Here is a 13,226-nt window from a genome sequence, read left to right on the forward strand (position 1 = left end):
CCGGGCAGACCCTGAAGGGAACATTGTTAACTAGGGCAAACGAATATTTGCCACCAGATAACATTTAATGAAGAATATTTCTCAGTATTAAATACACAATCCGTTACAGAGAATTTTGGCATTCATAGCGTGTCGTTATATATTCATCAATGACCCCCATTATTGTCATTTAAGAGGGGCTTGATCCTAGGACCTTGTTCCCTAGGTATATCTATAAATAGTGACTTCAATAGCCATTGTAAGACACGAACTTTCTGACAAACTTATGCTACACATTATTCCGAGCTAAATAATACTTTATTTTCTGTCTTAAGATACTCTTATTTGCTACCTTCGGAAGCCCTGCTCCCGAAACCAAGCTATCTGCTACTTTATCTCAATTTCAACACTAAGTCTTGCATTTTATTTATTTATTATTTTGGGATCAAATCGATTCGTTTGTTTATAAACTACGCTATAAATTCAACTGTACCGGTTTACGGGTAGACAAGGAAAAATTATGAGAGAGAGGCGGTTTCCATACTATCCAACTCGGACGTCAAGCGTAAAGTCAAGAACTATTTGAAAGTCGTTGTGTACTTGGCCTTAGACGTTTCCGAAAACTCGATAGCGTTCCACGTCAAAAATAATAAGTAACGAATTCATTTGTCAAGAGCATAATTGTGTAAAGAATTTGTTCGTAAGTGTTATAATAGTATCTCTAATTTTGAAATACTTTTTTCATGTGATATATCATAGATTACTTCTTTCTTCACGTGTAAATGTAAGTTTAATGATCATATATAAACCACATAAAATCATTATCTTTCAAATATATTTCTCTTTAGTCATCCAAAGTATCCTTCCTGTAAGTTTGTTTTGTCAAATTCCACACCATAACTTCGACCCTAAATCCTATAAAACTCCTGGTTATTTGTGATTTGGTGTATGAACGAAAAAGAAGTAAACGAGAGAATGTTTGAACAGAATTTGGTAGGAAATTATAAAAGCGTTCACTTGGGAGATCACTGAACTCTGCATAAACAGAATAGTTATTTTTAGGCCTAACTACATAGACAACACCTTAAACTTGGCACAAAATGTCATTTTAGTACCTTATAACTGTGTTGTACCTATTAGACACTTAGATGTTGCAAAAGAATGACATTATTAAAGGATTCAACTTTAATTCGTTGACAATATAATTTTTTTTATATATAACATTACCTTCTATAACCGATTGTTCCCTTTATTTTTCAAAATAAAATTTTATAACCTGATAGTACTGACTTTTGAGCACTTCATCTAGCCGAGTAGCAATAGGCGGAAAAGAAGTCAAAACCGAATATCTATTTGCCCCCTCTTCATTTAATGCCTTGGCCTTTGTCTTTTTTTCCCCCTTTTAATTAGATTTTTTGCATGTGTTAGGGCACTTATTTAACTTAATAAATAATTATCAGGATGATCACACTAGCTTTTACGGAAGCTTTAACAATTTATGAACTGATTATAGCATTAGCACTTTTATCTGCGAATACTTTTGTTTAATTTTAGCATAGAAATATGAATAATAAATACATCTTCATAGTTTATTGCCTTCGACTTGTCGTTTTCTTTTTCATATTCTATTAAGATTTTCCTCCTCTGGTGTTAGTCAGTTGTCATAACGTTGGAAAGTAGCTATTTTTCAGGTATATTACCATTTTAGTGCACATTCCTTCTGAAACGTGGAGAGGGGGAGTTACTTCGATGCCAAGTCCCGAGTCCAAACTGAAATTTACTAGTAGGGAGAGAGTACTTTTTATTAAATAGAAAACAATAAATACGGAAAACAGAACCATCACTTAGAAGGTGGCTTGATTCTTTTCGTTGCTTTCATTCAGTTAACTTTTGAAGACGACATTAATAAACAATTTCATCTTGCAAGTGGATCGGGTAAATTCACATCTCAAAATAACCTTTAATTCTTCTTGTTAATATACAATAACAAGAATTGATGACAATTCATATCTAGAAGGACGTCTATAAACACTATGTACAATTATCACTGGTCACACGAACTGATGCATCATCATCAGAGTAATTGGTGCTTGACATGTTACGTGCAGCATCTATCTGAAAAACAAAGGAAAGAGATTGAAGAAGGTAACATTCATAATCGTCATCTTACCAAGTCACAGAGAAAAAGAAAGCACCATTTCTGCATCCCCTACCCCAGAAGTTTAAGAGAATAAGAAGAAAAAAAAACCTCCCCCATAAGTTTCCACAGAAAACAGATAATTGAAATAATAATGACAGCCTATAATTTTCTGTAGACCACTTGAGTTGGGGTCCTTTTTCCTACTATTCGCCTCTAAACACACACACAAGCATAGGCAGAAAAAGTGATGACTCATGCACTCGCCGGCATGGAAATCTCTATTTCCGCTAAAAGCCTTACAAGGTTAATTAACTAATAGAGAGGACAAAGCTATTTCTGATGTAAGGGGAGCCTACGTTAAGCTTTAGATATGCGCATAATATACTAACCGAAGGAAGTTGCCTGCAAATCAGGTGCTACTGCTACCAAGATCAAAGTCCATGGTGTAATCGTATTCAATTGTTGGAATCACGGAAGCCATAAACTTCAAGAAGAGAAAGAGGTACCTGTCAATGGTGCTTGAGATCAATATCCAGGATGAGACAAAAAGCACATACAAGTAAAATAACTAAAAGGAGATCCATATTTAGGACATTCATGTGTTTCTATTGTTACGCCAAATATGTCTCTCAAATCTTAGGTCTACAAACAAGCAACATTTTACTCCCATGAAACCTGCTCAATTTTGAGGATAAAGAAAGAATCAGTGGCTAGAGCAAGATCATCATAATCATTACCATTGTGTTTATTTTCTTTCTTTCTGTGGCTACAGGTGGAACTATTGAGAAACACCCTAGATAATATCCTTAGGTTAAGTAGACGTAAAATAGAGTATATGCACTGTGAGTGCAATTCCAATAAATCATAATAATGAAGATAAAGTGAGATTTGATGGATTAAAGGGCAGCCCGGTGCACAAAGCATCCCGCGTTCACGCAGGATTCGAGGAAGGGCCGCACCCCAACGAGATGTGGTGTAGGCAGCCTACACTAATGCAAGCATCAGTGGCTGATTGCACGGCTCGAACCCGTGACCTATAGGTCACACGGAGACAACTTGACCGTTGCTCCAAGGCTCCCCTTCAAAGTAGAGGCTTAGATGTGCTGATCTATCGTCTGATGTCAGAATAGGTGAAGACCAAAATTCTCACCATTGCACATTTCTCTTCACAGCACTCGACATGCACCATCCGGGAATCGAACCCGGGTCTATACCGTGGCAGGGTACTATTCTACCAATAGACCACTGGTGCTTCTTGTTCGAGATTTGATGGATTGTGGCACCTAAATGCACCAATGCAAATATTAAGGCTCAGCTAAGTTTAGGACCTGTACGCTAACCAGGGCTTGTCCAGCTAACCCATAAGGGATTTCTCAGTCAAAGAAAGTGTCACAATATTGTTATGTGAGAAAAATACCTATAAAGATGAAAGGCAAGTCGTATAGAACGATCGTGAGACCAACAATAATATATGGGACTGATTGTGGCCTTTAGGGACTAACATATCCACAAGATGAGTGTTATAGAAATGGAAATGCAAAGTTGGATGTCGGGTCATGCAAAATTAGACAAGCTTTAAAATAATAACATTTGGCAGATGGTGCAAGTCTCGCACAGGATAAAATGAGAATTGGTTTAGATGGTCTGATCGTGTCCAACGTAGACCTCGAAATGCACCACTAATAAGTGTGAGTGTGACAATATGATGATTGAAGGTCATAAAAAAGAAACAAGATAGACCAAAAATTACATGGAAGCTATAATCTCTCAAAATCAATGGATATTTAACCAAAAAAAGAAACATAACACAATTCAACCAAAGAATCCATGTGATTTAACTCAGTAAACCATACAGGAATAACTGTAAAATTTATAGAAGTCCTAATTTGTTGTAAACTTAGCATTGGAATGAAATTGACCTGAATAGAACGGCAAAGATATAGAAGATTCACATAACGGACGCCAATTATTTGGGATTGAGACACAGTTAATTGATCGATTGATATTCTCTAATATGCAATGATGAAACAATGTAGATAAAAAATGTGGTGTCAATGAAACAAGAGCTACATTGCTTTTTAGAACTATAAGAGTATCATTAAAAACTCTTGCTTCCAACTATACTATTGATGTCAGTATTATACTCCTACATTTGTAATAAAAAATTTGATGTTACTAGTAAAAGCTAGATCGAGGGAGTATGGGGTAAAATAATGTCTCACTGTTCTACAAAGCATGTCAAGACGAAGACTAGAACTTAAAATCATAGTGCATAATTATTTTCCCGATAAAAGGGCTAAAGATTTCTTAATAAAGCAAGTACTCTGTTTCTGATCATATGAATTTCCATTTGTATATTCTGCTACCGTGTCTACCGTTGCTAAAATATGATCCTGCAGCTGTATGAACTATGAAACCTTCCCATGGTAGACAGACGAACTATAAAGAAGAATTCCTAGATCAATACAGCGAGTTAATCAACTTTCAGGGGAGACACCATTGTATCACTAAAATTTGAATGTCAAAGCATCAACTTTCTTAAAAACTTTGTACAAACAACAACAACAACAACAACAACCCAGTATAATCCCACTAGTGGGGTCTGGGGAGGGTAGTGTGTACGCAGACCTTACCCCTACCCTGGGGTAGAGAGGCTGTTTCCGATAGACCCTCGGCTCCCTCCCTCCAAGAACTCCCCACCTTGCTCTTGGGGTGACTCGAACTCACAACCTCTTGGTTGGAAGTGGAGGGTGCTCACCACTAGAGCAACCCACTCTTGTCTTCATATCGTTGTAGCTTGATAGTATAGCCCTTTTTAAATGTAACATAACTAACACAGCAAAAATTTCATGTGCATTCGCAAATAAATACATCTACGAGTTGTAAGTATCCCCAAATAACCATATTAGAATTCAGACAGGTAATATATGTGTGTGAATATGCATACTGCTCATTGAAAAACACAACGATACTACATGAGATATTAGAGTTTACTTGTCAACTTCAGGTTCAACTCCTCGCGACATGAGAACATCAATAATTTTCTTCATCACAGCCCCGTGTCGACAAGGATGTACTGAAGCATGTTTCCCTGGAAGATGTGGATGGTCTTCAATGGTCACCTGAGTTGACGATGTTGGGAACAAAGATTAAAATGAACATCATCACTCAAAATAATTGCAGTTAAAAAGGAAATATATAGGGTTAGAAAAAAGAAACTTTAATAATCCGTGTGATGGCCCATTCAGTTGTTCAGTTGCCATCTACAACTTGGTTCACTAACAAATATTTTGGTCAGCTAAAATGGGCACTGCTGGCCTTGACAGGGTCACTGGTGGGTTCAGTTTGTACCAAATGGATTTGGTTTTTACCAATTCGCGAAATCAGTTTTGGAAATTTTTCAAAAATCAAGCAATAGCTTGGGTGGAAATTATTAAACCTCAAGCAGAAATCTGGATGTTCTTCACAGATAATATGTATCAACTCAAAGCAAGCATTCAAGCTCTATTATGTCTAAAAACCAGAAAGAAATGAACCTTTGAAAAAAAAGTTATTCTGGTCAAAATATGTAAAACAAACCATTTCTCAGGCCTCATTTCAGTTGTATTTCTTAGGAAATGACTGATTGGAGAGAGAGAGATAGAGAGAGAGAGAGCGTTCATTGCCAATCCAATTAGACAGCACTGATCTGAGCATAAGGAAGATGGCAAGTGGTTGTAGTGGGAGAAGGAAGTAAAAGTATAAGCAATAAACTTTTGACAAATTATGCCACATTTAGTTTTTTACTTCAAAATCTTAATTTAACTAAAAGAGCTAAAATGATATTAAAACAAGGGAAAAGTTGGCAAGTTGAATAAAAAATGCATGCGCTTGGAATAGACCTCCAGGTGCCAATTAGCAAGGAAGAATAACCACCTATAACCAAACTACCAACCCATGTTTGATATGACACAATGTTCTATTCATCAGTTTTTCATACTGTTCGCAGATAATTTTCAAAAACCCCACATTGTAATACTGATCATTTCATAGATTAAAATTGAAATGAATGGAATTTTGAAATAACTTTTGAATAATCTGAATTTTTTTGTTTTATCAAGAACTAAATGAATAATCTGAAGTTATTTCATTTGGTTAGTTTCATCGTTTATAACTGAATAATGCACAGCCCTGAGACTGGCTGAGCAAACGGCAATACCGTCTTGGTTAGAGCTACTCAAAGAATTAGTCAAAAGGAGTAATCATCCAACTTGCATGTGTTGTACAGTTGCAGTACTTGGAGCCAATCTACTGTAATTTCATTTACAAACAAACTACAGCATGGAATAACTTATTTAAGCTCGTTTCCAAGTAGCATTTAGACCAAAAAGAAGTGTCTCACCGTTTTGCGTGCATGGTCTTGACTGACATCCTCAAGTACGAGCTCTGGTTGCAAAAGCATCCTTGACTGTCACAAAAAATCAAGAATAGTTCACTGTGTTGCAATCGGATCATGAAGTTTCCTCGAGGACCAGGATGCATGTCTAACAAAGAAGAGAATCTTCTTTCTCCAAAAGCAACAAGTAGTATATATACTCATGCAGAGGATATTATTAAGAACCTTAAAATAGACACTTCCACAAATTTCAACAAGTGGAAATTCATTGTTTCACAATGTCATCGTTGTGCAGATCTTGGATATTGTAAATAGAATTAGGATTAAGGAGAATAATGCATATTTTGCACAGAAATTATGCGAAATAAACACAAACTATAATTTGCGTAATATAAAGAAGAAAAACATTCTCATGCTAAGTCTCAAATTGTCTTAAGTTGGACAAAACATTACCTTATCATATTTGGATAAGAGTGAAAAATAATGTAGAATAAACCACTATCAGAAGATCTGAGTTCATCAAACATATATACAAAGTGATATCAGAAAGAATAACATAAATGGCATCGTCAGCTTTTTAACCTGACAGTCCTTGACCTGAGGTAACAGGAGTAAAGCCGGCACTCTCAAAAGTACATTAGTAAATCTATTGACAAATCCCAAAACAAAAAAAACAAAAAAACAAAAAAGAGAGAGACAACCAAAAGATCTAGGTGAACTTTGGTTGTATTATCCATTTCTTCAGCTGTATGGTTACTAAGTTGTTTGTTTCATGAATATGTCAGACACTCAGACCATCTTGCAACTATTTCCATCATAATAGCACAAGTCAAAAGTGTAGTAATTACGCAATTATATATTTAAGGCAATTATAATTTTTATTTTGGCTGACCTCATCATATCCAGTGAGCCATACACGAGGCGTTTGATAGTACTTGTCATACCTGCAAAACGTACAGATGGACATCTGCCAAAACACTTAATATACACTTCTCTTCAATGGGAAGCGCATGAAATAGCCAACATACAAAATCTAATGAATGAAGCTCACTTACGTGATGCTGATATCATATGTTCGTGTTCTTAGAATGTTGTCATCATCAGGCTCATGAGCCACAAGATATGTAGTCTGAAGGGTAGCCTGCAAGAAATCATGAGATGTTAACCATTTAGGTAATGTAGATGGAATAATCTCAAAGCTGATAATTTACTGAGATCCAACCAAATTAAAGTTTGTACCCGAACAAAGCACAGAGCAAAGTATTCTTTTTCTTCTATTTTGGAAAAGAATGGAAACGTAGTTAATAGACAGTGAACTGAAAGATAGGGCAGCTTCCAGAAAGCATAAACAGAATTTTCTTACATATAACTGTATCAAATAGAATACTCACACTGTCACACACATATAAATACATATATACACACAAACATACATATCGATAAGGTAAATAATTCTATTAATAATGAGAAAATCTCCCGTATACCCATAAAGGCAGTATCCAAAAAAAGTAGAGAATCTACAACATAAAATTTTCTCATATATATTATCATGGTGCAGAGGTATGTAGAGCCAAAGGGGTTCAGGTGGTAAAATTATACTGGGTAAAGAGGGCAAAAACGGATTTTTTAGTTGTATATGAGTTGTTGAATCCCTTAACATAAAGGAGGAATTTTTTATAGTGGCAAAGAGGATTCAAAACTTGCTTTACGTCGCAGCTTCAAATCCCAAGTGTTACATTCTAGTATTTTTTTTCCTGAATCCCCTAGCATAACTTTTGGTGTCTATACCAGGAAAAAATGAATTTGAAAGGAGACAAAGAAGGCAAAAGAAAGGAGGTTGTTTTTTCTTTTTTTATCAAGTAAGATTCGAAAAGCAGAGTTATTAAGGCCTCATTTGTTTTTTTTAAGATTAAGACGTACATCCTACCCTCCCCAAACCCCACTTGTGGGATTATACTGGGTGGTTGTTGTTGTTGTAAGATTAAGACGTCTGAATCTGAATACACATCTGAATATCAAGATGTGTATTAAGATTAAGACATCTGAATCTGAATACACATCTGAATATTAAGATGTGTATTAAGATCTGAATACTAAATGATTAAGACTGTTTGAATTTTAACATCTGAATGTATAACATTTATCTTTATTTAAAAATTAATAAACATAAAATTCAAATGAAATATTTTTTAATCTAATATTCTACCAATAAAATATATAGTTTTTAAAAATATGATAGTTACTGGTGGTGATGGCTAACGGTAGTGCTTGTGAATGCCGATTAGAGGCGGTGGTTGGTGGTAGTTTTGGTTGATGGCGGTGGTTCAGGGTAGTAGCTAGTGGTGATTGGTAGTGGTGGCGATTTATAATTGAGGATGGTAATGATGAGTGGTGATAGTTAATAATGGCGGGTGGTGGTGTTAGTTGTGATTGAGGAAGGTGGTGGTAGGTGGTGCCATGGTGGTAGTTTATAATGATGGGCAGTGCCGACTATGGTTGTTGATGGTGATGGGGTGGTTAGTTGTGGTAGTTGAGGTAGATGCGTGTTGGTTGTGATTGAGAATGATGGTGGTGGGGATGGTGGGTGGTGGTAGTTGATAATGGTGGCGGCTATGATTGAGGATGATGGTGGTGGTGGTAGTGGCTGGCATGATGATAGTTGATAATGGTAGGCGATGACAGAATTTAATAATGAATATTGATGATAGCATCTTAATGAAATTAAGTCTTTGTTATAGATCCTAATCATACAGACCTGTTCAGACCCATTAAGTGGCTGTGAAGTAAAAAAAAAATACACTTAATGATTAAGATCTGAATAATTAAGATTCAGACTTTAAAAACAAACGCACTTAATGTCTGAGATCTGAACGACTAAGATTCAGACCTCCATTAAGTGCAAACAAATTAGGCCTAAATCTTCCCTATGGCCATAAACTTATTTTAAGATCTTGTACACCTGCTCCGGTCCATACGCGAGCAAGGAGATGCTAACAATTGTTCACTATTAAGTCGTGAATTACTTCATTGCAAACTGTTGTAGTTATTGCACTTCTAAGCTATTCAGTATCTACCATTAGCTTCTTCCTTTTTTATAATAGAGAAATCCCAAGCGCTAGTGTTGCACGGTTCGAAACTTAGTAGATAATGGACCCGCCCCTCTACCCTTCTCGACTTAAATACCAAACTTTGGCAGCACCAGGGCTGAACATGACCCACAAATTACGCATTGCACTCATACCACTAGATCGAAGCCCTAGGGGCTACATTCAGCTGTTTAAAAACTATCAATACCACCTTGTAGCCATTAAACGTTTTTCTTTCTAAAATTATTATTTGTAGAATAGATACATATTTAACTGTCAGCATCATAGAAGTCTCAACGAGAACCATTTCGTTGGTTAGATGATTGTACAAGTATTTATTGTGACACTTCTGCGAACAATTACCAAATGAAATGAAAATACTTTTTATACTCTCAATTAGATCACCAGCAAAATCATCATCAAAGGTCATGTAGATTAGCATCAGGCATTTTAGTTGAAAAGCATGAACCGCTATAGCAAACAGATAGTGGATCATGATTCTGTACAAAACCATTGTAGGACTTTTTAATATCAAATACAAGATGAAATGGTATGCTGTTACGACTAATCACTAATTATACAGATCTTAAAACTAAAATACACACACAACAGAGACAGCTTCTTACAGGATCTGTTTCTATAAGATTGTCAGCTTCCTCGTACTCTCCCATGTCAGGTATGTCTTCCTCTTCCTCGCCTCTAATCTTTTTGCTGATCTCTAATGCCTCTATAGATGGCAAGTTATCATCCTCAACACCTTTGTTTTCTAAGAAATAATAAAATGGGACATAATGTCACAAGGCAAAATGGATAAAACTCAATTTTCTATTGGGAAGTACACATATACCAGATACCTTTTGGTTTCCCATGAGTTGCCAGCCAACCATCATTGTCCTCATTATCAAGCAGAACTTCACCTCCTGCAGCCTCATATTCTTCCTCCACTGATGCAGCTCTTCTCAGACAAGGAACTGCATACAAAGTTAAAGTGGCACATGATCTAAACTGCCATATAACAGAAGTGCTAAATTCTTTTTTTTTTTTGGTTTCTGTAAGACGACTAGAGAACGTCTATGAATGATGGAATATCAAAAAGAAGGGCCAAGAAAACTCCAAGATACAGACATCCACCTTTTTTTGGCCAGGATGGGGTGCTAAAATTCTTAAGAAGTATGAAAGCTAAAAATAAATTCTTTACTAATACCTAGGAGAAGGTGATCCTCAAGAGAGATAGTTTCAAATATCTTGGGTCTGTTATCCAAGGCAACGGGGAGATTGACAAGGATGTTATACATCGTATTGGAGCGGGTTGGATGAGATGGAGGCTCGCATCTGGTGTTTTGTGTGATAAGAATGTGCCACCAACACTTAAGGGCAAGTTCTACAAAGTGGTAGTTAGACCGACTATGTTGTATGGTGCTGAGTATTGGTAAGTCAAGAAGTTCCACGTCCAGAAGATAAAAGTAGCAGAGATGAGGATGTTGAGATCGATGTGTGAGCATACCAGGAAAGATAAGATTAGGAATAAAATTATTAGGGAAACGGTGAAAGTGGCCCCTGTGGAAGACAAATTACAGGAATCGAGGTTGAGATGGTTCGAGCACGTGATGAGGAGAGACATAGACGCCCCGGTTAGGAGGTGTGGAAGGCTGACCATGTAAGGATACTTGTTCTTGATTGTAACTTTGTTCAACTACCTATAATCGATGCACATCCGCCCTGAGGAAGGGTAAAGTACGCCAAAGAAGTACCGGAGAGAGGTGATTAGGCAGGACATGGCATTGCTTCAACTTACCAAGGACATGACCCTCAATAGGAAGGCGTGGAGATCGAGAATTAGGGTTGAAGGTTGATAGGTAGTCGAGAGTTTCTCCTAGTTTTACCACTAGTATTAGTAATGTTCTTATATTTTCTTGTTCCTAGATCTTTTTTGTTACACGTTGTGTCATTCTTACCGGTAGTATTAGTACTAATCTTGTATTTCTTATTTCTCAATCTTTGTTATTATACATTGTGTCTTTGTTTTTTCTTGTTGTTATTGTTGGTTGCTTCCTTTCCGTTGTTCCTCGAGTCGAGGGTCTATCGGAAACAGCCTCTCTACTTCACAAGGTAGGGGTAAGGTCTGCGTACACATTACTCTCTACTGACCCACTTGTGGGATTACACTGGGTTTGTTGTTATTGTTACCTAGGAGAAGGTGAGTGAGCAAGGGAGGAACACGATATAGCATTAGACGACAGGAATATCCTTAGCAAGATGCTTAACTGATATAATAGGAGCAGATTGAAACACAGATTCAGTGCATAACATGTCTTAGGCAGTACAGTTCTGTCTTGTTTTCTAACCTCATTGTTACTTCCCAAGGTCATCAGGAGCTTGCTTGAAACACGAAGATGCTGAGCATAACATGAGTTGGGAGATGAAGTTACTAGTCATGTTTCCTTACCTCATGACTACTTTCCATAAGCGTCAAGATTGTTTGTCCTATTAGATTATTAAACCTCCCTTTCTCTGTAGTGCTCTTGAAATTGCATAAAAAGGTTTAACAAATTAGTATTACAAATTTTCAGTGCTGGATTCTGATGAAGGAGAATTTCTATTTACATGCCCAAAAGTCAATGGATACATTAACTGTGTTAAAACTAGCAATATGCTACAAACTCTATGCTACTTGACGGGAACTTACTTCTAAGTTTTTTGGTTCATTTGAGAGGACTAGATTTTACCTTAAAATTAAGTAGCGTTTATTCTAATAAGTGGTGTAAATTTATCAGTAATTAAGTGTAAAGAATGAAGTCATCATGCACTAGCCAGCTCATATTTTCTCCAAACACATCAAATTCAACGAAAACTATTGGTAGAATGATGGTTATAGATAGGTACCATTTCTAGTGATCAAGAATTGCTTGTCGGCTGGTAAATATGACTTCCTCTTACTAGGGTCACCTGATTCCCTGTTAATGAACAATGAACCATGATATAAGAATTAGATGCAATATAATGAGCTCATACAAATTACAAATACTTTCAAATTAGATCTAATCTCATAGGCTATTTGAGCAAGAATTGGCAAAAAGGGTATATGTGAAAGATTGATTACCAAGACCAGGTAGGGCATTTGGAGACAAGATTATCACCAGCAATAACGAACTCATTAACGCTGAGAACGCCTTTCTCTTTGAAAGCAGAGACGGTACGAGGACTTGTGATTCTCTCTACCGTCCCTTTGAACGCTCCGTGCAGCTGCGATAGCACCATTATACCTGTTTGGATTGTGTGAGTAATTGAGAGTCCAAAATTGTGAGAATCGAAGACTTTCGTCTATCGTACTCTTTCGGGAAAAGACAGCGTGTTTCGCCTTCTCGATGTTCTTTTTGGAGACTAATTTGAGATTTGGGATGATTTATTTGTGACGTGGTTTCTAATGTATGCTGTGCTGTACTTTGAAGTTCAACTCAATTTCAATTCGTGTTTAACTTTAATACGACAAGAATTATTGTTAATTCGAATTTAGTTAAGCTCTTGAGAGTTTTTTCTTCTTCTTTTTTAACAAAAATAGTTTTTATCTAAAGCAAAACAAAACCAATTATCTCAATTTCTTAAATACAAATCAAACCAAATAGAGCCGACATTTTGTTTCAATTTT

General features: G+C 36.4%; 1 protein-coding gene across 1 annotated transcript; it reads right to left on the minus strand.

Annotated features, from left to right (window-relative positions):
• Window positions 1–1,892: 1,892 nt before the first annotated feature.
• Window positions 1,893–12,976, minus strand: LOC107780250 (autophagy-related protein 3). The gene is made up of 10 exons (XM_016600779.2): window positions 12,681–12,976; window positions 12,464–12,534; window positions 10,435–10,551; window positions 10,207–10,346; window positions 7,550–7,635; window positions 7,387–7,438; window positions 6,501–6,566; window positions 5,114–5,241; window positions 2,509–2,625; window positions 1,893–2,094 (listed from the first exon to the last, which is right to left on the minus strand). The coding sequence occupies exons 1-9, from the start codon at window positions 12,836–12,838 to the stop codon at window positions 2,529–2,531; spliced, it is 915 nt and encodes a 304-aa protein (XP_016456265.2). The 5' UTR covers window positions 12,839–12,976; the 3' UTR covers window positions 1,893–2,094; window positions 2,509–2,528.
• Window positions 12,977–13,226: the final 250 nt, after the last annotated feature.

The sequence above is a fragment of the Nicotiana tabacum genome, chromosome 13 (genome assembly GCF_000715075.1).
Source record: "Nicotiana tabacum cultivar K326 chromosome 13, ASM71507v2, whole genome shotgun sequence".
NCBI lineage: Eukaryota > Viridiplantae > Streptophyta > Magnoliopsida > Solanales > Solanaceae > Nicotiana > Nicotiana tabacum.